The following is a 26,000-nucleotide window of genomic DNA, read 5'->3' on the forward strand; positions in this document are numbered from 1 at the left end:
TACTAAAGAAGAAGTTCCTATTTTAAAAGCGAAAAACGCTGGTTTATGCTTTCGACGTTGCTCAAATCGATCGGCAATGATAATGCTGTAATATACATAGATAGCACGTGCCTGGCACATTGCCGTTTGTAGGACGATGAAGGAGCATTTTATAAAGATCCCAAGGAGACTTCAATAGCGTTAATATCCTTCGGTGGGTGACAAACGAGGGAACGGCACCGCGGGACGTCCGGCGTCTCGATGCCACACGACGAATTATCTCACCTCCGGTTGAATATTTGTGAAAAATCGCCGATACCGTGACGACGCGTTACTCCGTTGATCAACAAAAGACTTCGATTTCGAAGAGTAATTAAGGCTATAAGCTTTTTTCTCGGCCCTCCGGTGTATGAGTCAATTCATATACACAGGCAATAATATATTGACAAATTTCTTAATAATCAAGAATACAAATATGAAATAAAACTTTGAGAAAGAATTTTTATTTTAGTTTGGTTTGACATAGCAGTTCTGACATAGCCAGTAAGTTCTACAATTTAAATTCATATCGAATCCAGAGTACGATAACCTGAATGACTTTTGATTTTTGCATGTATAATCTGCATATAAAATGCGATTGCCTTTGGTATACTCTGATATACTTTTCAACATAGACACTTTTATTACTAATAAAATTCGAAGAATAGATTTAATAAGTAATCATTGTGAATTAATATATTGTATATTGTCTATTATACTTCAGATAATCAGACAAATAAATTATTGCTTTCATCAAAGTTTGTCTTTAAAGATAGTAAAAACTACATCTAAAACGTTCAGAAATGTTTTCCAGCGTAGGCGATTTTATAGATGATTCCTCAAAGTATATCATTTGTCATCGGTGACTCTATTTTTCTTCTCATACAGGGGTTGATGGCGATGGCACTCATTATGGGGTATTTCGAAATGTTACAGACGATCGTACGGTACATTATCAAAAGGTTTATCAAACTCCGCCCTCCGGAAGAACGCCGCCCCCGACATGCGCCGAGGTATCGTCGCCCCTATCCTGTTTCTCACCTGTAATCACGCGCGTAATCTTCTTCGGGGTAGTAAGACTTGGTCTTCCTCGAGGCATTACGAACCTATCGGTTACACTCTACTGTTTAACTCCTTTGAAATACTACTGGAAAATTTCCTAAGTCAGTATTAAAAATTGATTTAAAATAGATCGTTCCAAAATAAGTGATTGTGATGTCTGGTAAGTAAAAACTTCTTTTTTATATTTTTTTCTTTTTACCACACGGTTTGTTTTCGCTCCCTTTTGGCTCAATGAATTGATGTTGTTTTCATGCAGTTTGGGACGTTATGCAAGATGTACCATTAGATTTGAGTTGTCGCGCAACTGAAAAAAAAGTTAATTTGACGGATACTTCGAAATTTCAGCGACGTTTGCCTTGTCAAACTTGTGGAAAAAATTTTGATAGACCGTCTCTCCTAAAGAGACATTTGCGAACACATACAGGTATATTTGTGTAAAGAAAATGAGAGATTAACTTTCACTTTTTAGCATACAATTGTGTTTACTCATTTTTTGTTTACATCGGTAGGTGAAAAACCACATGGTTGCAAAGTATGTGGTAAAATGTTTAGCACCAGTAGTTCTTTGAACACACATGCAAGAATACACACTGGAGAACGACCTCACGAGTGTCCTATTTGTGGAAAACGTTTCACAGCGTCTTCGAACTTGTATTATCATCGTATGACTCATTATAAGGTTGTTAATTAATAATTGAACAGTTATATAGATGTATTCTTATTTTTAAAATTAACTTAATTTTTGACATATGATTTTTTTTAACATCTAATTAAAGTAAATAAATTTTTATGCTAATAATGAAACAGGAAAAGCCACATAAGTGTAACGAATGTGGCCGTTCATTTCCGACTCCTGGAGATCTCAGAGCACATGGATATTCCCATACCGGAAATTGGCCCATGAGATGTCCTGTATGCAATCGAGGATTTTGCAAACCAGGAGCTCTACATCATCATATGCAATTACACAACGGTAATGTGTTTACTTTTTATAATTATTACGAACAAAAAAATAAGATTTTGCTTTTTAGGCGATCGTCCCTATCAGTGCACTGTATGTGACAAAAAATTCTCGATTATCGGAAATTTGCGAACACACGAGCGAACTCATCATTCGCAATTTTCTATAATTAATTTAAGAGATTCTGCAAATGTTGAAAATGCGATTTCGAGAGTTGATAATGTAAGGTTCGAATTTTTAAATACGAACGCACTTCAGTTACCTTCTACCATTTTTCCTTGGACTTCATGGCTACCCTTGCAATACTAATACGTAGATTGTATTTTATGACTGGTACTTTATGAAAATATCTTGCATATAATTGTAATTATAAAATATGCGTTTATATAAATATCGATTATAATATTACGAATTTGTTGGGAAAAGAATGAATTAGGTACAATTCGGATTAAATAAAGAAGAAAAAATGTATTTATTCGCATATATTAGGCAAATACATATATTTTTGTTTTTACATAAATCTTGCTTTGCTTCGAATTAATTTTAATTCACGATAGTTTCTAGGTAAACAAAAAATAAAAAATCTGTTTCTTTAAACAAAAATAAGTGTGTTTTTATGCACAGTGTTTAATTATTATAGCGTGTACTGATAAACAGGAACAAAGTATTTGTAGCATTTTAGATGCTTAAAGAAAAATATATTTAATTAGCGCTAAAGTCACTTACAGTTACTTTTTCTTCACTCATTTCTATTTCATCAATCGCAGGTTCTACTTGCATTTCTGTTTCAAATTCGATTAAACATTTTTCGTTTCCGGTACATGCTTTCGGATCTGAATCAACATCCATTTTCTCATCGATTTTATCTGATTGTTCTAATCCTTCTTTTTCAACTTCTTTTGATTGAGTATTTTTATCACCGCTATTTGTTTCTGATTCATCAGCAATAGTTTCTTTTTTTTCTACCAGCGCGTCATGAGCTGCGGATTGTGCAGCCTGTACTTGAGGTGACGTATCGTGCTTTAATATTTCACGTAACGCCATTGTGGCATAGGTACTTGCTCCTAAACTCATTTCTAGTATCAATGCTTTATATTCTCCGTCTGAAAGTAACGATATTGTAACAAAAAATTAATACGAAAAAATTAAAACGAAAAAATAAGCAGCATAAAAATAGAAATTAAGAAATAATCATATTTTACGTACCAGGATTATCTTTCGGAGGAGTAACTTGTTTCATTTCGTCGATGTCACTGGAAATAAGATCATCATGCTTAGCTTTATAGCGCATGATTTTCCAAGATAAGTCTAATGGAATTTGTAATATTTTTCTATAAGTTCCACCCAAACTGTATTTCCTATAAAAAATATATAGCATAGTTTATGTAATAGTAAAAAGTAATTTCATTTTAAATGTGAAACTTACTTATTATTTTGTCTTAAATCAGTAGTTAATTCATCTTTAGCTAAAAATTCATCAAACCAAGGTTTAGCATATGGAGGATAAGTCACTTTCCATCCTGGCTGTGGCATTATTATATCAGCTAATGTATAATTTGGTAAATCTTCTTCAGTAAGAATTTTGACCAAAGGAATATTATGAGTATCTTCCTGCTCTTCTTTATTTTCAACAGTATTATTTTTATTAGTTTTCTCTTCTATCTTAAGACTTATTTCTGTAGCATTTGTAACTTCTTTTATATCATTATTAGATTTTTTGCTATCGTTTTTATTATCTTCTTCATACATTTCAGACATCATTTCGTCTTGATCTTCTTTCATAGAATTACTAGATTCATCATTATCATCATCCAAACTATTATTTTCACTATTATTTTGACACATTTCTGCACCTTCTGCATTTTCCTCTGAACATTTTTCTTCCAAATTATTTTGATACACCAGATCACCAACAATAGGATGTGTACCAAACTCTCTTATTCTTTTAGATACCATATGGTTCCATATAAAACTTTGATAAGCATGAATATATATTAAACGGATATTTCTTGGTATCATATCTAATGCACCTTGAGGATTTTTATCTGTGCATATTGCTAGACCCTTTAAAAGAGTTGCTTCAATTTTATCAGATCTCTTAATTTTATTATATGCTGTATATGCATCTTTTGTCGTTTCATATATTTTCCTTGCCTCTATCAAGCCTTTATCTTGTTCACCTTCTCGTGGTTTTAAAATCAAATCGATTGCTTCATGCCATTTACCCTGAAGCAACTTTTTTCCTATTTCATGTGTTGGAATGGCAGCAACTGTGCCAAATCGTTGAAGACCATAGTAATTAATAAATCCACGATCACGTAACGATATCATAGCTTTTTCAATTTCTTCATTTGATGCAGTAACATTTCGTATCGCGATTTTAAAGCGATTACCAGTTAACATACCTAATTTAAGTGGTTCTTTTACAAATTTGAAATTTCCCACATAGGCACCACGTATTGCATTTCCTGCATGTAAAATGTTTTTAGGAGATATTTTTTTCAAACTAACCCATTGAGTAGTCCATGCTCTACGATCTTTTGTTCCAGCATAATTAAAATTATTTGGTTTAATACGTAGCATCATGGCCATTTGATTTAAAGCATCCATAGTATCCATATTCACCTTATGTAATGAAAAGTAACAATAATCTCCTCCATGTTTTTTCCAATTAACTCTGTCATCAATACGGAACCTGTAGGCTAATAAAATAACGTGAAATAAAAATATTTTACAGAAAAAATCATACATTTTTATTTCAACTAAATTCAAGTGATTTTACCATTTGTATTTGTATTTTCTTTTGTATTTTTCATTATTATCATAAGCTTTCTGCCATTTTGATCAATAGTTTGACTCTTAACATTTGTCAGTCTTTTAGCAATTTCATGAATACTTCTTCGTCCATCTTTGTCTATATCGGTAACATCAATTTCAATATTAGAAGTAGATGATTCTTCTCCTTTTAATGTTTGTAACTGTTCCCATATTGTATCAGATACACAATTCTTCAAATCATCTAAAGTTTCTGTTTCCTGAGGTTCACTAGGAATATCCTGATTTGTTAATTTAACAATCTCACCATCAAGAGATATTTCATTGACATGGAAATCACTGTATCTTTCTTTAACTAGACCAGAGAAACCAAGATGATCTCCTATAAATTCTGTCACACCAATATCAGGTTCTTTCAGACGATTACCAACTTCCAGTCGCTTTCTTTTCCCATCTCCTTGCATATGTGACCAGATTCGTTTATATGGCTTTCGACCAAAATTGCTATCACGGGAACCTATACGAAGTTATTAAAACATAATTAACTTGTCTTTAAATTGTTTTAATGAACAATATGTACTATACGTTATCTGTATTAACTTGTATGAAACTAAATTAAACATAATAATTAAAACTCACCACCTCCATATGATCCAGCTCGATTTGATTTATTACTTGATTCTCGAGAATTAGAGGATTCACAATTTCGTCGATCACTATGTTTATAAAATGTATCGCGATTTTTACTGCCAGATCCACGTCCACGATTACGAGATATCCTTTCGTGCGTTGTTTGGGAGTCATTGCTATCTGTATTTATTTCTGCCATCGTATATTTCTTGATAAATAACAACTAGTATTATATCTCTATATTAAATTTGTTTATATTATGTAATACAACATTATATTCAATATAACATACTGACATCTATTCAACACCTTTTTAAAGGTTACCCTCCATGCATAGAACATGTCAGTATATGATCATTAATGAACTAATGAACATTTACCTGCAGATGGAAGAATGTTTCGTGATTCTACCGTTTGTAAACAGCGCCATTAAAGATGACGGAACGTGTACTACGAGCTACTAAGCGTCGTATTCAAAATGTCCGATTCTTTATTTTAGACAAACCAATTTTATTAACATCTACATAAATAATTGGGATAATACAATTGCACAGATTTAATTAAGGCGATGACCATTACCTCAGATTTCATAATAGTTTACACCAACAATAAGAACAGGCGTAATTCTTGACCAATTTTGATGAACGAAGTCTCAAAAAAAGACTCTTTAAAGACAAAGGTTTAATCTAGGATATTTTCTTAAATTTTTCAAAAAGTTTTATTTTCTGTGAAAAAAATTCCTTTAACATTACAAAGATTGTAACGTGAGAGAAATTTAAAATAATTGTAATTAAAAATCTTAATATTTAAAAGTTCTAACCTCGGAATCCATCGGCTTTGTGTGATATAACATATACGTCTTTTGTTTACTTTGACTTTTGTCGAGTTAGTCTCCTTTCGTACTCCGAGGAGGGAGGATCGCAGCTCTCTCTTTCCGAACGCGAAATCTTAGAAATTAATACTTTCGATAATTTCACAATTATTTAAACAATTGTTAATGTACGCTAAATAAAAAAAACTAATATTTAAACAATAATAAATTTGTTTAACATTACAAAGATCGTAGCGCGAGAGAAACTTAAAATAATTGTAATTAAAAATCTTAATATTTAAAATTTCTAACCTCGGAATCCATTGGCTTTGTGTGATATAACATATACGTCTTTTGTTTACTTTGACTTTTGTCGAGTTAGTCTCCTTTCGTACTCCGAGGAGGGAGGATCGCAGCTCTCTCTTTCCGAACGTGAAATCTTAGAAATTAATACTTTCGATAATTTCACAATTATTTAAACAATTGTTAATGTACGCTAAATAAAAAAAACTAATATTTAAACAATAATAAATTTGTTTAACATTACAGAGATCGTAACGCCAGAGAAACTTAAAATAATTGTAATTAAAAATCTTAATATTTAAAAATTCTAACCTCGCAATCATCGGCTTTGTGTGATATAACATATACGTCTTTTGTTTACTTTGACTTTTGTCGAGTTAGTCTCCTTTCGTACTCCGAGGAGGGAGGATCGCAGCTCTCTCTTTCGGAACGCGAAATCTTAGAAATTAATACTTTCGATAATTTCACAATTATTTAAACAATTGTTAATGTACGCTAAATAAAAAAAACTAATATTTAAACAATAATAAATTTGTTTAACATTACAAAGATCGTAGCGCGAGAGAAACTTAAAATAATTGTAATTAAAAATCTTAATATTTAAAATTTCTAACCTCGGAATCCATTGGCTTTGTGTGATATAACATATACGTCTTTTGTTTACTTTGACTTTTGTCGAGTTAGTCTCCTTTCGTACTCCGAGGAGGGAGGATCGCAGCTCTCTCTTTCCGAACGTGAAATCTTAGAAATTAATACTTTCGATAATTTCACAATTATTTAAACAATTGTTAATGTACGCTAAATAAAAAAAACTAATATTTAAACAATAATGAATTTGTTTAACATTACAAAGATCGTAACGCCAGAGAAACTTAAAATAATTGTAATTAAAAGTTTTAATATTTAAAAGTTCTAACCTCGGAATCATCGGCCTTGTGTAATATAAACATATACGACTTTTATTTACTTTGTCTTTTGTCGAGTTAGTTTCCTTTTGTACGCCGACGAGAGCACATCGCAGATTTCGCAGTTCGCATTCTCCGCAAGTAATAACGAAGAGTCAATGTAAGTATATTATTATATCACTCATTCTTTCAATATTCTATGCGAATTGTTTCATTTTAGAATGAAATGGTGGTGGGGATACTCTCCCACCCGTAGCGACAATATAATCGGACCGGTTCACAGGTTATGGTTCAGTATTGCTTTGAATTTCGACGAGTACACATCGGAGTTCTCGTAGTACGTGTCCTTTGCAAGTAATAGAGAAGAGTTAATGTAAATATATTATTATATTACTCATTCTTTCAATATTCTATGCGAATTGTTTCATTTTAGAATGAAATGGTGGTGGGGATACTCTCCCACCCGTAGCGACAATATAATCGGACCGGTTCACAGGTTATGGTTCAGTATTGCTTTGAATTTCGACGAGTACACATCGGAGTTCTCGTAGTACGTGTCCTTTGCAAGTAATAGAGAAGAGTTAATGTAAATATATTATTATATCACTCATTCTTTCAATATTCTATGCGAATTGTTTCATTTTAGAATTAAATGGTGGTGGGGATACTCTCCCACCCGTAGCGACAATATAATCGGACCGGTTCACAGGTTACGGTTCAGTATTGCTTCTAATTTCCACGAGTACACATCGGAGTTCTCGTAGTACGTGTCCTTTGCAAGTAATGGAGAAGAGTTAATGTAAATATATTATTATATTACTCATTCTTTCAATATTCTATGCGAATTGTTTCATTTTAGAATTAAATGGTGGTGGGGATACTCTCCCACCCGTAGCGACAATATAATCGGACCGGTTCACAGGTTACGGTTCAGTATTGCTTTGAATTTCGACGAGTACACATCGGAGTTCTCGTAGTACGTGTCCTTTGCAAGTAATAGAGAAGAGTTAAGGTAAATATATTATTATATCACTCATTCTTTCAATATTCTATGCGAATTGTTTCATTTTAGAATGAAATGGTGGTGGGGATACTCTCCCACCCGTAGCGACAATATAATCGGACCGGTTCACAGGTTATGGTTCAGTATTGCTTTGAATTTCGACGAGTACACATCGGAGTTCTCGTAGTACGTGTCCTTTGCAAGTAATAGAGAAGAGTTAATGTAAATATATTATTATATCACTCATTCTTTCAATATTCTATGCGAATTGTTTCATTTTAGAATTAAATGGTGGTGGGGATACTCTCCCACCCGTAGCGACAATATAATCGGACCGGTTCACAGGTTATGGTTCAGTATTGCTTTGAATTTCGACGAGTACACATCGGAGTTCTCGTAGTACGTGTCCTTTGCAAGTAATAGAGAAGAGTTAATGTAAATATATTATTATATCACTCATTCTTTCAATATTCTATGCGAATTGTTTCATTTTAGAATTAAATGGTGGTGGGGATACTCTCCCACCCGTAGCGACAATATAATCGGACCGGTTCACAGGTTACGGTTCAGTATTGCTTCTAATTTCCACGAGTACACATCGGAGTTCTCGTAGTACGTGTCCTTTGCAAGTAATGGAGAAGAGTTAATGTAAATATATTATTATATTACTCATTCTTTCAATATTCTATGCGAATTGTTTCATTTTAGAATTAAATGGTGGTGGGGATACTCTCCCACCCGTAGCGACAATATAATCGGACCGGTTCACAGGTTACGGTTCAGTATTGCTTTGAATTTCGACGAGTACACATCGGAGTTCTCGTAGTACGTGTCCTTTGCAAGTAATAGAGAAGAGTTAAGGTAAATATATTATTATATCACTCATTCTTTCAATATTCTATGCGAATTGTTTCATTTTAGAATGAAATGGTGGTGGGGATACTCTCCCACCCGTAGCGACAATATAATCGGACCGGTTCACAGGTTATGGTTCAGTATTGCTTTGAATTTCGACGAGTACACATCGGAGTTCTCGTAGTACGTGTCCTTTGCAAGTAATGGAGAAGAGTTAATGTAAATATATTATTATATCACTCATTCTTTCAATATTCTATGCGAATTGTTTCATTTTAGAATTAAATGGTGGTGGGGATACTCTCCCACCCGTAGCGACAATATAATCGGACCGGTTCACAGGTTATGGTTCAGTATTGCTTTGAATTTCGACGAGTACACATCGGAGTTCTCGTAGTACGTGTCCTTTGCAAGTAATAGAGAAGAGTTAATGTAAATATATTATTATATCACTCATTCTTTCAATATTCTATGCGAATTGTTTCATTTTAGAATTAAATGGTGGTGGGGATACTCTCCCACCCGTAGCGACAATATAATCGGACCGGTTCACAGGTTACGGTTCAGTATTGCTTCTAATTTCCACGAGTACACATCGGAGTTCTCGTAGTACGTGTCCTTTGCAAGTAATGGAGAAGAGTTAATGTAAATATATTATTATATTACTCATTCTTTCAATATTCTATGCGAATTGTTTCATTTTAGAATTAAATGGTGGTGGGGATACTCTCCCACCCGTAGCGACAATATAATCGGACCGGTTCACAGGTTACGGTTCAGTATTGCTTTGAATTTCGACGAGTACACATCGGAGTTCTCGTAGTACGTGTCCTTTGCAAGTAATAGAGAAGAGTTAATGTAAATATATTATTATATCACTCATTCTTTCAATATTCTATGCGAATTGTTTCATTTTAGAATTAAATGGTGGTGGGGATACTCTCCCACCCGTAGCGACAATATAATCGGACCGGTTCACAGGTTACGGTTCAGTATTGCTTTGAATTTCGACGAGTACACATCGGAGTTCTCGTAGTACGTGTCCTTTGCAAGTAATGGAGAAGAGTTAATGTAAATATATTATTATATCACTCATTCTTTCAATATTCTATGCGAATTGTTTCATTTTAGAATGAAATGGTGGTGGGGATACTCTCCCACCCGTAGCGACAATATAATCGGACCGGTTCACAGGTTATGGTTCAGTATTGCTTTGAATTTCGACGAGTACACATCGGAGTTCTCGTAGTACGTGTCCTTTGCAAGTAATAGAGAAGAGTTAATGTAAATATATTATTATATTACTCATTCTTTCAATATTCTATGCGAATTGTTTCATTTTAGAATGAAATGGTGGTGGGGATACTCTCCCACCCGTAGCGACAATATAATCGGACCGGTTCACAGGTTATGGTTCAGTATTGCTTTGAATTTCGACGAGTACACATCGGAGTTCTCGTAGTACGTGTCCTTTGCAAGTAATAGAGAAGAGTTAATGTAAATATATTATTATATTACTCATTCTTTCAATATTCTATGCGAATTATTTTATTTTAGGATGAAATGGTGTGGTGGGGATACTTTCCCACCCGTGACGACAACAAACTCGGACCTTCAGTCGACTTTGCCAGTTACTAGTTCAGTTTCGCTGTGTCTTCCGACGAGTGAACTTAGAAATTTTCTCACTTTCGGAGGAGGACTTTGATAATCTATCTGCACGAGTGGACTTAGAAATTTTCGGAGGATGTCAATGGAGCGAGTATTAACGAAGACTTAAAGTAAGTATATTTCTCTATCATATATTTGTTAACGGATTTATACAGTTTTCATTATAACAATGATATTAATTATTTCGTTTATATTTTTGTTTCAGAACCACGTTGTGCAGATGTAATCGAGTGTTAGTATCGCTAAAATAAATTTATCGCGAAGTAGAAGCAGTGTTTGTTCGTTCGCGCTTCGCGATTTAAACCATAAGTGTTTTTGAATAGACTGCGTGCAATGCAGTCTTTAGAGTCAGTGTTGTTCGTAAAGTTATTTGCTCTTTTAACAGTCGCACAGACTGAATTTATAAAATATAATAGAGTTCCGCGAATTAAATTCAGTGATCGTTCGTTAATAAATAACTACCGCGAGTTAGAGTCAGTGCATCACTGAAGAGGATCTCGACCAACTTCGATGTCGACCTACCTCATTTTCAACCAACTACAAATCATCCACCCTCAATTTCGACCTAAATCGCGGTCCAGTGTTTTGGAGCCATCGCAGAACTTCTTAAGTAGTAAGTTAATTTTTAAATCCCTCTGATCACTCAATCATGTCGAGGACGAAAGGTCCGAATCGGCACGAGTGATTGGTTGTAATTAATTAGTACAAGAGCATTGAGTGACCTCGAGTAAATTTCTTCGGAAATTTACTCGTGAATAGTTTGTTATTTTTTGATTTATTTATTAGATCAGGATAGAGTCTTCTTGTTTAAACGCGGTAATTATAATTATTTGAAATGTTGTATATTTAAATGCATTTTTAAATAATTTTCTCTTGCGAAAATAGTAAAGAATCGCGATATTCGCGAATTTTAATAATGAATAAGCAAGAAGACATTCGCGATGGATAGTCTCTGGATTACAAGCGAAATTGTATAATTTCTTTTCTAATAATTAGAATAATCGCTTGTAAGAAGGAGTGTCCAATGATTTTATTTAATTACATTTTTATATAAAGATTAATCAATTTTATTAATAAAAGAAAAGTCTCAATAGAGTCATTGCTTTTGAAAGAATAAAATAGAGTAGAGTCATTGATAAAAGACAAAGAGACTTGTAGAATCTCGCGTAGAACATAGAATAAGCTAATCAATTTTTAGATTAGGATTTTCAGCAATTAATATATTAATTCTCGTTTTTCTTTCTATGCTTTCTCCATTTTTCGTTTCAGGATTGATTTAGAGTTGCGTTAGATTTATTAGTTTCCTTCCACGTTTTAGAATAAAAGATGGTTTTAGTTTCTTGATATTGACGTTAGTTCGAATGTTCTATAGTAGTTGTTAGGGCACGAAGCAAAGAAGAGGCTATATGCCGAAGAGGCCCCCACGAATTGTGGCTCAAGAGGGCAACTATTAAACTATTGAGTTATTTTCGAAGGTTCGACAGAACCCTTCGAGAATGGCTCTTAGTCATATTTTAATTTTACTATGTGGTCACTCAAAATGCTCTTATGTAGTAATAATGTTGATTTCAGAAAATCAGACTACGTAACTCTCCGTGTCCGGTCCCACATTGGCGTACGCGAATCGAATTATTACATATTTTATTTATTTTTATTATTAAAATCGAAATGTAAATTTTTCTTTTCTTTACATTTTCTTTTCTAAAGTTTTCTTTCTAATGTGCACTGAATAAAAATGCATATGGAATTGAAAGAAACGCACCGAGATGTGAGGCAATTTCTACGTATATATATATACGATGATGAAATGACTACATATAATGCGAAGAACTGTATATAATAGTCTCAACTTCAAATTATTTTAAATTAATTTTTCTAGTTTAATTACTCAAGTTTCTCTCGGGTGAGATCCTGGGAAGGGGCCTTAGGGTATGGGCCTTTGGACGGGCTACCTTCTCAGTATCTTGCAAAGAAGCTCTTTCCTCTTTCTATTTTCTTCTCCTTTTCTTCCTGTTCTTTTTCTTTTTTTTTTTTACTTTTAATCTTTTTCTGTTTCAGGTCAGATCATCGAGGGATGGATTATTGAGGGATGGATCATCGAGGGAATGATCATCGTGAAATTTATTTCTTTATTTATTATACATTTTTATTCATTCTGCATATTTCTATTTATTATAAGCATTTCTATTTATGTATAAGCATTATATATTTATTATAAGCATATTTATTTTATTTATTACATGCATTTCTATCGATTATATATATTTCTATTTATTTAAACGCATAGATATATAATAATTTAAACAATTACCTGAGATTAATTATTCTACTTTCTCTCGATTTGGGTACTTTGATTTTTCCCGGGTGAAACGATCTTCAAGATATTCAGATGTCTTTTTAAATTCTATCTTTCTTTCTCGCACTCGCACGGATATTCCTGTTTTTTTTTCTCCTTTTTCTATTCTTCTCTTGCTCTGCTCTTCTCTTTGATTTTTTTTCTTTTGCTCATCTACTTTTAGACTTTCTCTTTATCTATTTCTCAAACAAAAAAGTCGGTCGTCACGCGCGTGAGTGTTCGCGGACGCGAGATGAAGTCCTGCCAAGGACTACGTTTTGATTTTTGAAATCGAAATATAGACACTACCGGTCTTGTCTCGAGATGTCTGAAGCTGACGGTGTGGACGGTGGAGTTTTTCGTAAGCAGGGTCTCGTTCATCTGTTAAGTTGAACTGATAAGCCTGTTTTCTGATAAGCCTGAAACTCCCGAAGCGGAAAGATATTTCGAACGCAAATTTTAGAGTAGAGTCCCCGTTAGCTCGTGGGTCCCCAGATGTAGCAACCTCCAAGCGGTGGGACCTGGGTCGGTAGTACTTGCGATATATTAAAATCTATTTCTGAATTATATATATTATCTAAAGTCTGTAACTAAATTATAAATATAATTTAGTTAGAACGCAAGTACTACCGGGCGAATGGCTGCATATTTCAATGTGTTTCCAAAATCTCTTTTCTGTTTAATATTAATTAGACATTAAATTAATTACATTTAAAATTTTTAGTTATATTTTGAAAGCTAAATAAATTGAATATATCAAAATTTGTCTTTTATTGATAATTATATTAATTATATACTTTTATTTATTATATTAATTACTTTTATAAACTTTTATTAATTATTAGTTTCGGGTGGGACCCTTGGGAGGGGCCCTTGGGTGTGGGCCTCTGAGCGGGCTGCCATCTCGGCATCTTCAACAGGTCTTTTTCTCTTTTTCTTTTCTTCTGCTCTTTTCTGTTTTCTTCTTTTCCTTTTCTCTTCTTCCTTCATTCTTTTTCTGTTTCAGGTTAGATCATCGAGAGACCGATCATCGAGAGACCGATCATCGAGGGACCGATCATCGTGAAAATAAATTTTTACAGGGAAGTTTTTGTATATAATTATGCATATAATTTTTGCTTTTATATTTAATTTTCATTATCTGTTAAATTTTGCTTTTATATTTAATTTTCATGATCTTTTTAATTTTTGCTTTTATCTTTAATTTTTATTATCTTTTTAATTTTTGCTCATATATTCATTTCTTTTTATATTCTTTCTCTGTTTCAGATTAGATCATCGAAGGACCGATCATCGTTAAATTAATTTTTACAGGGAAATTTTAATCATATATTTGTTTTCTTCTTATTTTATTTAATCATTAATTAATTTTTTAATTATTAATATTATTTTTTAATTGTATTTTGATTTTAAATGTATATTTATATATAAATAGCTTTTTGCATATAATATTGCATATTATTTTTGCATATAATTATCTCTTTTTGATTTATTCTTTTTCTGTTTCAAGTTAGGTGATCGCTGGACCTATCATCGTGGGATTTTTACACGGAAGTTAAAGGAACCTTTTTGCATATAATCTCTATTATATAGGAATTATATAGCAGAAAGGGTATGTCTCCTTGCTTCCGTATGCGAATGATAGGGAAAACACTCACGTGCGTGACGGCCGGCACGCGCGTGGGTGTTCGCGATCGCGAGATTTAGTCCTACCGAGGACTTCGTTTTGATCTTTGAAATAACGAATGATAGATACGACCGGTCGTGTCTCGAGATGTTTGAAGCTGACGGTGTGGACAGTGGAGCAATCTGTAAGCGGGGTTTTATACATCTCCAGTTTGCTGAGAAGCCCGAAGCTCCCGAAGCGGAAAGGCATCTCGGTTCGCGGATTTTAGAGTAGATTCCCCGTTAGCCCGTGGGTCCCAAGGTGCAGCAACCTCCACGCGGTGGGACCTGGATCGGAAGTACTCGTGATACATCGGAAACTCATAGACTGCAAGTATTACCGAGCGAATGGCTGCGTTCTTCAAGATTTTTCCAAGATTTTCTCTATCAAATTCCAACTAAATTTCGAAGTACGTTCAATTTACGTTCATTCGTACATCTTCCATATATTCTGCAATAAATGCATTCTTTCATTTTTATTTATTCAAAAATATAATTTTATAATAATTAATTATAATAGTTTCTTTCGGGTGGGTCCCTTGGGATGGGCCCTTGGGCGTGGGCTTCTGTGCGGGTCTCCTTCTTTGAGTATCAAAATATCGAGCTCGATATTCGTACTCTGGTTTTGGTCGCGTGTTATTTCCATCTTTTTTCTTTTATCTCATCGTTTTCACACATGCACGTGTTTCGTTGTACTTTTCGGATATCCTCTCTTTCTTTTCTTCCGAATTCTATCTTCTATGTTTCACGTGCGCGCATGTCCGGTTTTCTCTTCTGCTTCTCCTCCTCTTCATGGATTTCGATATATCGGACTTTCGCCGATACATCGTCGAAAGGTTCGGTTCATAATCGATTGCTAGACGCGAGTACGGGTAGGATAGGAAGAAGACTCGCGCTTGGGTCGGCGGGCACAGGCGTGGTGTTCTCGGGCGCGATTTAAAGTCCTACGGTAATGGACTTCGTTTAATTGCTAAAACGAATAAATGACCGGTCGTGTGTCGGTTTACGTGCTTCCGAGTAGTATGGTTTGCTATCCGTAAGCGTGGACTGACCCTCCTCCAGTTAGCGACCTGAATTCTCGGTTGGTACGTGGACGCCGCGAACGCGAAGTTAGAGTAGAGTCACCGTTATTCTAACACTCTCGGGAGTGTTCGGGCGCGATTAAAAGTCCTACCGGGGACTCCGTTTTATAGATCGTCGATTATTTGATCACGCCGGTCACGCGAATTTTAGAGTAGAGTCACCGTTAGCTCGTGGGTCCCCAGATGCAGCTACCTCCACGCGGTGGGACCTGGGTCGGTAGTACTTGCGAAATATCGAATGTCTAAATCATATCTAAAATCTATAAATAAATTATATATGTAGTCATATAACGCAAGTACTACCGGGCGAATGGCTGCATATTTCAAGACTTTTTCAAAATCTGTTTACTCTAATTGTAAGTTAACATTAAAGTACTTACATTTTCCATATCTGATAATACTGCAACATATAAACAGACTAAGTATAGAAAAATTTAAGAATAATTTATTAGAGAAACTCACAGAAAAATTATAATTTCTTTATGGTTCTTATATATTCTTATTCCTTGTAATTTATTATCTTTTATTCATATTTATTTTACTTAAATAACTCATTTTTAATCCGTGAAATAAGTTTCCAGTACTACTGAGCGAATAACTACTAACTGATATACTAATAATCATTTTATATTGCTAATAATGTTAGTTTATTTCCACACTATCTATAAAGTAAAATTTCCAATATTGCTTTTTTTCGTGTTTTCACTTATTTTGTATTACTTGTTTTTGTGTTAATTGTATTTATTATTTTTTATGCATTTTTATCGTAAAATAAATGCGTATCGATGTTGCATCGTATTTATCACCGATATTGATAAGCAGGCCACCATTAAAAAAGAATATAAATGTAGGCGAATGAATTATTTGAGTTTAAACTTATTAACACTTTTTATTCTAATGCACACTCCAAAATTCAATAGTTATATTACGTACAAGTATAGTATAACCTAACAAGCTTATAAACTGATACGATAGATTAATGGCGACGACAGTATTTTCTGTTCATTCTTATAGTTCATATTTTGTTCATACCTGTCGCTGAAGTCACATACGCTTCTAATGAATGGTGATGAACAGTTTCAAGGTATTGTTACATTAAATTCTTAAAGAGATAAAATTATTACTAAAGAATTACATTATAAAAATAATCTTTTAATACAATGGAAAAGTTTATTATGTGTTCACATTTATGGTACAATTCTTAATTCATCATTGAAGCAATTTAACAATAACGCATATCTTAAAGAACGCATATAAAGGCCACAATGAATAATAAATTTCATGATAAGGCACTTTGCCGATGTTCCAAGATTATTTGAAAAAATATTTAATTTTGTCCGCTTTGGTCCCAAGCGTTTGAGATTCGCGTACGAGTATGATATAAAAAAATATAATAGATTATAATTAAATCTTTCAAATTTTCTCGATCACAAGATGATACACGTTTTCGACTGAAATATTTACAGAATATAATTAATTGTACATCTTTATATAATAATGTAAAAGGAAAATGAGAGATCCAAATAATATATACCTTTGATTTTGGAGTCGTACTTCCACTAGATTTTGTGCCATTTTCTGTCTCTTGTTGCCTTTTTCCTTTGAATAGCTTTGCCATTTTTCCTAAAAACATGATCCAAGATAATTATAATATAACTTGATAATATACTGAATGTATAAGAATAATTAAAGCAAAATGAAAAAGTCTCTAACCAGTTCTAGGTGCTGGTGATTGTATTACATCAGCATCATCGTGTGTGTGTTCTTCAACATTTTCTTCATTTTTCGTGATCTTATCTGTCTTCAACTCGTCCAAAGTGTGTTGAGGGTCGGCAACTATAGTTTCTTCAGTATCGGCATTCGATTTCGTTGATCGAGATTTGTGGCTATTGATAGAGACTTTCGCAGGACTTTCTTCTTCTTTATTTATTTTTTCTGTCATAGATCGTATTATCGACTCTTCGGTTTCCTTTGCTTCATTCGGTTTTGGATTGCTATCTTGATTATTTTCTTTTTTTTCTTCCTCCTCCGAATACTTACTTGATACTTTTATATCTTCGCCTACAGATCCTTGAGGACTTGCTGTTTTTTGTCGAGGTGGTTTGGGTGGTGGCATAGGATCAGGAGATGTTGGTTTTTCTGGACTAGTTTTCGTTTCATCTTCGATTTTCGATTCTTCAGTTTTTATCGTTTCTTCTGTTTTGTCTATCACATTATTTGAATCTACATCAACATCTGCTTTCGTTGATTCGCTTGGTTTTTCAATATCAACATTACTCTCATTATTTGTTTTCATTGTGTTTTCCTCGTTGTTATTTTCTGCATCCTCTTTTTCACTTGTGATTTCTGAATTTTCTACTTCGTTGACTTTTTGCGTCTCTTCTGATACTTCATTCGTTGCAGGAATTTCAAGTTTTTCGAAATTATTCATACTATCCTTCGGTGTTTCGGGGATATCGTTATGCTCGTTATCCAGTTTATTTTCCTGATTGTCCTCGGATGGAGATTTTTCAAGAATCTTTTCACTCTCTGTAGATTCCTTTTCGTCCTCCACTTTATCCATATGGCTTTCGTTTTGTAGTCTATTTACAGGAAGTTTCAAAGGAGGCAAAGAATTCTTTCTTTGGATCTGGTGATCCTAGAATTCGAAAATCAATAAACTCTTTCGAATTCTTTAGTTATTTTTATTTCATTTGATACTCACTATCTGTATAGTTTCTGATTCTTGATTTGTCTGGTTATTCGTCTCACGTCTTTTACCTAGCAATATCGTGTGACAGCCACCACAAGATACCTGGAAGATTAATCATACGCTTTAAGAAGTTAAGAAACATATATGTGATCAGAAAACTTATGAGTTAGAAACGACATACATTTGAAACAAAAAGTTCTTGATATTTGATAGCGAATGTTAATTCGTGAACGTTATTTTCATTTTCCTCGAGACCCAATTTTCCATGTCTACCGTCACCACACGTGTAGAGTTTACCAGATTCTGTAGTACAAGAAGAATCATGAAGGACCGAAGAAATCACAAAATTAAGACGAATTTACATGCGTGTTATACCTGTTAGAACAGCACTGTGACTTTCCCCGCAAGCAATTTTGACGATCGACTGATCCTGTAGAGCATCACGAGAAAGAAGTTTTGGCGTTGGAATTTCGGTCACGTTCGTCCCCATTCCCAATTGACCACTGGCGTTGCTTCCAACGCAATACACATTGCCGCTCTCTAAACGATCATTTTTTTTTGTATAGAACAATGATAACAACGTATCAAATTCATGAAAACTACTCTATAAGTGTTGTTTAGAAGGTAATACCTGTTAATATGAGGGTATGATGACCTCCACACGCGATGTGTATCGCCGTTGTGGGCAATAGCATTTGCTTCGGCGCGACTTGCGTCGTGAAGTTAACATCGATCCCGAGCTTGCCACTTTCAGATTCGCCACAGATATAAATGAGACCGCTTTCTGGAAATACCATTGAGCTTGAATATATATGTGTATAAGTTTATAGATCTTTGCGGGAACACAACTTCTACGACACTGAATGATAGTCTATAGAATGGAATACTTTCGAAGATACATTGTCAGATCTTGGAATATCAATTGATACATATACGATTAGTATCTATTAGGGTCAATAGGGACTTTGTAGTTTATTTAATAATTTTCAAGAATGAATCATTGCGGAGATTATTCGTCGTATTGATTATCATCATGATGATTATTCATTGTGTCGATCATCAATACGATGTGACGAGAATATCACTGTAATTTTCAATGAAAGTTTTGATGAAGGAATACGTTACCGGTTAAAAACGCAGAATGATAATATCCTGTGCTGATTTCTTTCACTGGTTCGGGAATTGGGACCTTCGTCGGCTTATTTACCAGTCCAGAGATTCCCGATAGTCCAAGTTGTCCTTCAAGATTGCTTCCCCAGGCGATGACACCACCGTCGCTGGTAAGGGCCATCGAATGGTGAGATCCCGCAGCTATTTGAGTAACTCTTGGACCTGCGAGTCCGCAATCGTATACCAAAACTGGAGTGCTCGCGCTATCTCCTACCGCTGCATTTCCGCGGCCCAGCTGTCCTTCCTGATCGCTTCCGCAAGCAAATATTTTTTGTCCACCTAAGCGAAAATGAAGTAGAAAGAGAAAAGAAAATATTTTATGCGGTCATTTAAACTGAAATCGATTTCAACAACGTGAATGCGTACGTCATACTTATCAGCTGAATAAAAAAGAATAATTAGTCTTGTTATATAAAAATAGTTTGCGCACGTAAAAGAATAAATTAACATTTATGTTTCACGTAGGTATGAATCGTTCACGTGTTACTTATGATATATACGTTTACTGCATGTATTCCGTCTGTTTAGTTTTTGCTATTTCTATTTTTTGTGTTCTAAAGAATATAAGACTTACCCGTACATATCAAAGTGTGAGCTCTTCCACATGCTACGTGTGTAACTTTCTCCGGCTTTAAAACTGTAACAGGGAAATATTCATGGCCTTTATAAAATTGACCTTAATGAAATCCTACAATATGGTAGAAGTATTAAAAGTTCGTAATGAAGGATATACTTTTCACGCAGGATGGTTTGCTGACATGATTTTTGTGACCGAGACCCAATTGACCCCAATCGTTGCTTCCAAATACGAATAGTCTGCCACTCTCTAAAAATCAATTATATAATAAAGTACAAATTTATATACATTTTAATGTTTTATTAGAATCATTATAGTACTACTTCCATCATCCTATTTCTCAATGTAGTTTATAAATTCTACAATGTGATCTACGATTGGAAAAGCTTTATATAGACAAAGGACTATCGAATTCGATTTAAGTATATTTTATATGAAGCAAGGCCTTCCCCGGAGTTTCTATCTTTAGTTTACTGTTTTGCTTTTCAAATTTTCATCGAACGATCCTTTTAGAGTTGAGAACAGTTTGATATAACTCATTAGTAACATCCGTTCCGTTTATTATATTTAGAGCAACTGGAAAGTAGCAATAGAGGTTTTAGCGCAAAATAATTGGAACGTATCCAAATGTCTACGAATACAGTCCGCAATGAAAAGGAAGTGAGGTTACGATTTCCGTATCGATCGGAGTGTACCTTGTGCTTCGTGAGCGAGCAAGATTATTAACAATAACAATGTTTTTGAGTCTGGTCATGCAGAGCGCAACCATTGCGTGTCCATATCGATTTACCGGACAGTGGCTATCCCTATGTAAGCATAGTTCGAGTGTAAGTTCCTTGCATGGCATGTTGCAGAAGCTGTAAATCATGCGAGCTTCGATCCTTCCTATTTTACACACGACCGGTTGTATCAACATTTGACCCCGTAAAATATTTACAGAAAATCAAAAAAGGAACTTGAAATACCTCCAACTTGCGGTGTCAATGTGTACTCGAATGCCATCAGCGAGAGTGATAATTATATAGACAATTTTTAAACGAAATAGCAATATTAAAGGAAAAAATACAAAGTAATAGTGGGGAAAAATAAACGCACGTGCGTAGTACAGGGCGGATGGACGATACCTCGAAGTCATTCACATATTGATTTCCATTTCAATCAAGCCACGCTAATGCTCTAATCAATATAGTACTCTATAAACAAGTATCTATAACCAATTAGTGATTAATAAGTTGCACTGTATTATTGTCTTAAAATTAATTGTAATCTTTATGTGAGTTCCCTTTTAACGATCAACTTCTATCATTTTTTGGTTAAACTCTTTTTTTTTTTTATGAAGGACTCATTGGTGCTCGGCTAGTTAAAGGATCGTTAGTTCGAGTCAAGTCACGGTTTGAGATCCTTCGATGGTGGACATTGACAAGCTGCAATTCACTAGAGACATGTGCGGCTCGTCTCTCAATAATAAATTTACTAGATCGGGTGAAGCATCGAGCTTCTGACAAACGACGTATAACGTTTCAAATTATTTTATTATTACATGTGTATCGTGAGAATACTTACGACATACAACGGCGGAATGTTCATCTCCACAAGTGATTGTCAATACTGGATCCTTGCGTATAAAGAAGTGTGACGCTACGTTATCCGCAAATCTGCTTCTGCCGATCGTGAAAACTGCACCAGTTTCTAAAAATTATAAATTTATTTTATTTAGCTTTGAATTTGAAATGTTAATCGTATTACGTATTCACTTTGCTAATTAATCCGATTTGAAAAGCAAGAAGAGCTCATTATATGATTTAACAATAATTGTTTATTCTAAAAATAAATTTTTCATCGTCGTTTTGAAGGTCGTTTCGAATTCGTGTAACGAACGCGTGCCATTATACCGATATAGCCAAGTATCGAAACAGAGGAATCATTAATCGCTGTTTGCATAATTAATTCGAAAATTATAGCGAGTACAAGAGAGCAAATTTTATAGATACATAGATGGAAGGCAAAACTAAGTAAAAAAAAAAATTAAATAAGTATGTTTTCTTATCTTCCATTACGTTTTGAATGTATTGTTTTTAATTACAGTCCTGTCGTAGACGCATTTTTAAAATATTATATGTAGATATTGCTTTGGGTAGAAGTATTATCAGCAATAATAATCGTTATAACGGAATATTATGTAGAATTCAAAATTTTCAATAGAATACTAATATATATGTATATATATTTCTTCAAAGTAGAGAGGAAATATATATATATAAATATATATGTAAATATATATGTGATATATGTGTATGTAAAAATAGAACGAAATGATTAGTTACTCTGTTTTACGAGTTCTTTCTTTTTCTTATGAGTGAAAAAAGTTCGAGATTTCACTGTGCTTAAAAAGTTCAAGCACTCGTTGACCTCCCAAACGATGGTCAACTTTATCATGCTAATTATTTACGATATCATGGTAAACACTAATGAAAGCAGGGAACCTAGTGATTTATTTTTAATTTTTTAAGGGTCTATCATGATAAGTTCTTATCGCGAATGCATCAGTATTTTTTTTTTACGTCTGGCACGAAAGCCGAGTCGAGTTAAAAATGTAAATCGAAAAGTGGCTTTTATTGTTTCTACTCAGCAGCTGTAAAGGTGAATTCGTGTTGCCGTTGTTAAGATATAACGTCTAACAATAATCAATTTTCATTTTGTAAGTGTAAGAATTGCATTAGTGTTGTTATAGACAAACGGAGCACTTGTTACGTTTTCGAATAATTTTTTAATTGTTATGCTAATTGTTTCGAACTACTCAATGAGAACCTATTGTTTCATACAAGTATTTGAACGGAAAAGATAAGAGTTTACTTACATTTTTGAACAAGTATGATTTTTTTTGATAATTGAGTTTTAACATCAAGAAAATGATAAAGATTTAATTTAAGATCAAGATATCAGAAGTTTGGGCAAAGTTTATGCAAAGTATCCAAGACACGTAGAAAGCTTATAGATTTTTCGTACTGTATCTACGTACACGTGGAACCACTTGTGGAAGTTCTTGTGGAAAACGAAGAAAGATATACTTTTGAAGTTCTTTTGAAAAAAAAATCGTGATTATTGAAACAATGTTTTTGTCATTCTATTTTGAGAATATAAATTACAGTAAACATTACAGAATAAATTTTGAAATAACAGTAGAGTAAGAGGTTAGTATGAAAACCAGCCATAGTATGAAAACCATGCAGGCGATGCATCAAGAGACGGGAGGTATATTCTAGTTTCCCAGTTTGTAAAGGTCAGTAATGTGGTGCTCGACGTAAATCTTCTTTCGTACAATTTACGATTACGCTTTGCTTATCAAAAGTTCAAACGGCGATCTATTGCATTATTCATCTTTCACTTATTTTATGGATTGAAAATCCGCAAGATGAACATGGGAGACTAACGATCGAGATGCTGTACTATTTCTTATAAAATAAACAGTTTGTCAATTTTCTTTATAAAACATTGAGTTCCACAATTGCATTTTCTTATCAGAAGTAAGAACTTAGAAAGGAAGTGCGAATTTCGATGTTATAATGACAAAAAAGGGTTGCCTCCTAAATGTTACCAAAGTTAAGAATAAAATCTACCATTTCTACAGTTCCTTTATGGAAATGTGCTTCTTTTTTCAGTTCACCTCGAAAGTATGTTAATGCTAGCTTCCTTTTAATGGCACCCTTAGGTGAGCAGTGTTTTATACACCTTTGTGAAGAAGTTTTCAGCGGTTACACCGAGGTCACGTCATCTTAGGTCGAATTTAAAGAGGTGTAAACTTTTCTTTCCTAACTAAGGAAAATTTATGAAACCGCAGATTACCGGTACGTAATGCATCGCATTTATTGCATATATTGTTCTTCGCAAAATGTAAAGAACGAGTTTAAGAGAAAGTGAAGGAAAGTGGGACGTTGTTCTTAATGTGAAATACATTAAAGTTCCAGGGTAGTTTCGTTATGCGAAGTTTCAGATATACGATGGCCAATTTATTACCTTGATACCATCGTACGATTTCTTTTTACTGATTTTATTAATGGAATAAGAGGTTGATGACTTGTTCTATATTTTACGATTACTCGACACGATCTAATTTTATTTACTTTAAATTACTCATTTTATAGAAATTGTGAACAATTTTATAGAAAATGTGAACAAGCTATTAATGTAGCTGTTGATTTATTGTTAGATCGACTCGTTTTAATTTAAACATTTCGAACTAATTTCTGATGATCTTCATCGATGAAATAATATTATCATCAATACCAAAGAAATTAACGTGAAGCAACGTATCGCTTACTTTCAAGCTATGAATACATTACCATGGTGGATCATTGACCCTTTGATGGTTCTTGGCTCGTTCTATCTAGTGAAGTGCTTCGAAAAATATGTGCATCACAGAGAAGGATCAAAATTTGAATAACCGAGCTAAACATTCGCACTTTGCCTCTACATTCGATCGACTAACTTGACAATTTAGTTTCATGCTTTCGTTATACACTAGAATATGTATGTACGAAGACATACAATTTCCTTTATAGTTGATTTATGTAACGAAGTGATTAATTATTACGTCCCTCGAAATAACTATCAATAAGCAGTGACGTTATTTTACGTTCTTTTATTTCAAAGAACAGTACTTTCGAAAGATTAAAACGAAATATAAAAATATTATATAGATAAAGAAATAAAGATATTCCGATATCTGATATCGTAATTTCGCACTACTGGGAAACATAAATCGTTAATTTTCTATATAACTTGTATATGCGTTTCCACTATCGTAAAAATGAGCGATTAGAATCATTTTCAATCGACTTTAAATAAGAACATTTGTTGCATGAGAAAAAACAATAGGCTCGATTATTTACTAGACAATTGCGAAAGCGTCGCGACACTTTCGACGGTCTTTTTCGTGCCTAATCGTTTTTTATCGTTTTTTACATTATTGTCGTGCGTTTGCAAGTGCATTAGACGTTACTAAAGATAAATTCGATCATTGGTGCAATTTAAGTGGAGGAAAAAAATGTTCCATTACCAGGTATATTTTCTATGTCTGGCAGACCCATGATTTACTTGCACTTTGACGCCGCGCAACCTGCAGCTGACTAAACCACCGGTCAGGCATGGCTAAGCGTGGTAGGCGACTTAAAGTGAACGTTGCTTGGCAACCGGAAATCAATTTCCAATGGCAACCGGGCCCACGTAGCGTTCCTTTACGATAAGAAGAATGGGAACAATCGTTGTTCGATCGTCTGCGGGTTAAGCGCTTTGAATGATCTTTGCTAACGATATAGCGGGAAACCTCGAACTTTTTGAATTCATTATGGAGAATTTTAATTTCAAAATTTATATATAAATAGTAAGATTAATAAGTAAATGAGATTATATTCTAAACGTAATAAAACTTTATGATAATTAGAAATTGTTGCTGAGGAAACAAAACAATCTTTGAAAAAATGTCAAAGAA

General features: G+C 33.8%; 3 protein-coding genes and 1 long non-coding RNA gene across 4 annotated transcripts; 2 read left to right on the forward strand and 2 right to left on the reverse strand.

The window, feature by feature from the left end:
* Positions 1-142: 142 nt before the first annotated feature.
* On the forward strand, positions 143-2,490 carry LOC127067828 (zinc finger protein 239-like). Its single transcript, XM_051003192.1, has 5 exons — positions 143-1,240; positions 1,337-1,504; positions 1,590-1,759; positions 1,888-2,053; positions 2,112-2,490. Exons 1-5 carry the CDS (start codon positions 1,234-1,236, stop codon positions 2,348-2,350), a joined length of 750 nt encoding a protein of 249 aa, XP_050859149.1. The 5' UTR covers positions 143-1,233; the 3' UTR covers positions 2,351-2,490.
* Positions 2,490-5,795, reverse strand: LOC127067825 (pseudouridylate synthase 7 homolog). Its single transcript, XM_051003190.1, has 5 exons — positions 5,456-5,795; positions 4,824-5,333; positions 3,468-4,743; positions 3,248-3,399; positions 2,490-3,144 (listed from the first exon to the last, which is right to left on the reverse strand). The coding sequence occupies exons 1-5, from the start codon at positions 5,643-5,645 to the stop codon at positions 2,744-2,746; spliced, it is 2,529 nt and encodes an 842-aa protein (XP_050859147.1). The 5' UTR covers positions 5,646-5,795; the 3' UTR covers positions 2,490-2,743.
* A 1,676-nt stretch (positions 5,796-7,471) lies between these two features.
* On the forward strand, positions 7,472-13,461 carry LOC127067829 (uncharacterized). Its single transcript, XR_007782761.1, has 19 exons — positions 7,472-7,625; positions 7,686-7,838; positions 7,899-8,015; positions 8,112-8,264; positions 8,325-8,477; positions 8,538-8,654; positions 8,751-8,867; positions 8,964-9,116; positions 9,177-9,329; positions 9,390-9,506; positions 9,603-9,719; positions 9,816-9,968; positions 10,029-10,145; positions 10,242-10,394; positions 10,455-10,571; positions 10,668-10,784; positions 10,881-11,101; positions 11,197-11,604; positions 13,050-13,461. It is a non-coding gene; the product is annotated as an uncharacterized LOC127067829 (long non-coding RNA).
* Positions 13,462-16,942: 3,481 nt separating this feature from the next.
* Positions 16,943-25,801, reverse strand: LOC127067695 (X-linked retinitis pigmentosa GTPase regulator). The gene is made up of 12 exons (XM_051002941.1): positions 25,569-25,801; positions 22,076-22,201; positions 20,669-20,761; positions 20,510-20,572; positions 19,891-20,214; positions 19,397-19,549; positions 19,141-19,305; positions 18,947-19,068; positions 18,778-18,867; positions 17,787-18,711; positions 17,608-17,696; positions 16,943-17,524 (listed from the first exon to the last, which is right to left on the reverse strand). Exons 1-12 carry the CDS (start codon positions 25,597-25,599, stop codon positions 17,501-17,503), a joined length of 2,205 nt encoding a protein of 734 aa, XP_050858898.1. The 5' UTR covers positions 25,600-25,801; the 3' UTR covers positions 16,943-17,500.
* Positions 25,802-26,000: the final 199 nt, after the last annotated feature.

The sequence above is a fragment of the Vespula vulgaris genome, chromosome 11, assembly GCF_905475345.1.
Source record: "Vespula vulgaris chromosome 11, iyVesVulg1.1, whole genome shotgun sequence".
NCBI classification, from domain to species: domain Eukaryota; kingdom Metazoa; phylum Arthropoda; class Insecta; order Hymenoptera; family Vespidae; genus Vespula; species Vespula vulgaris.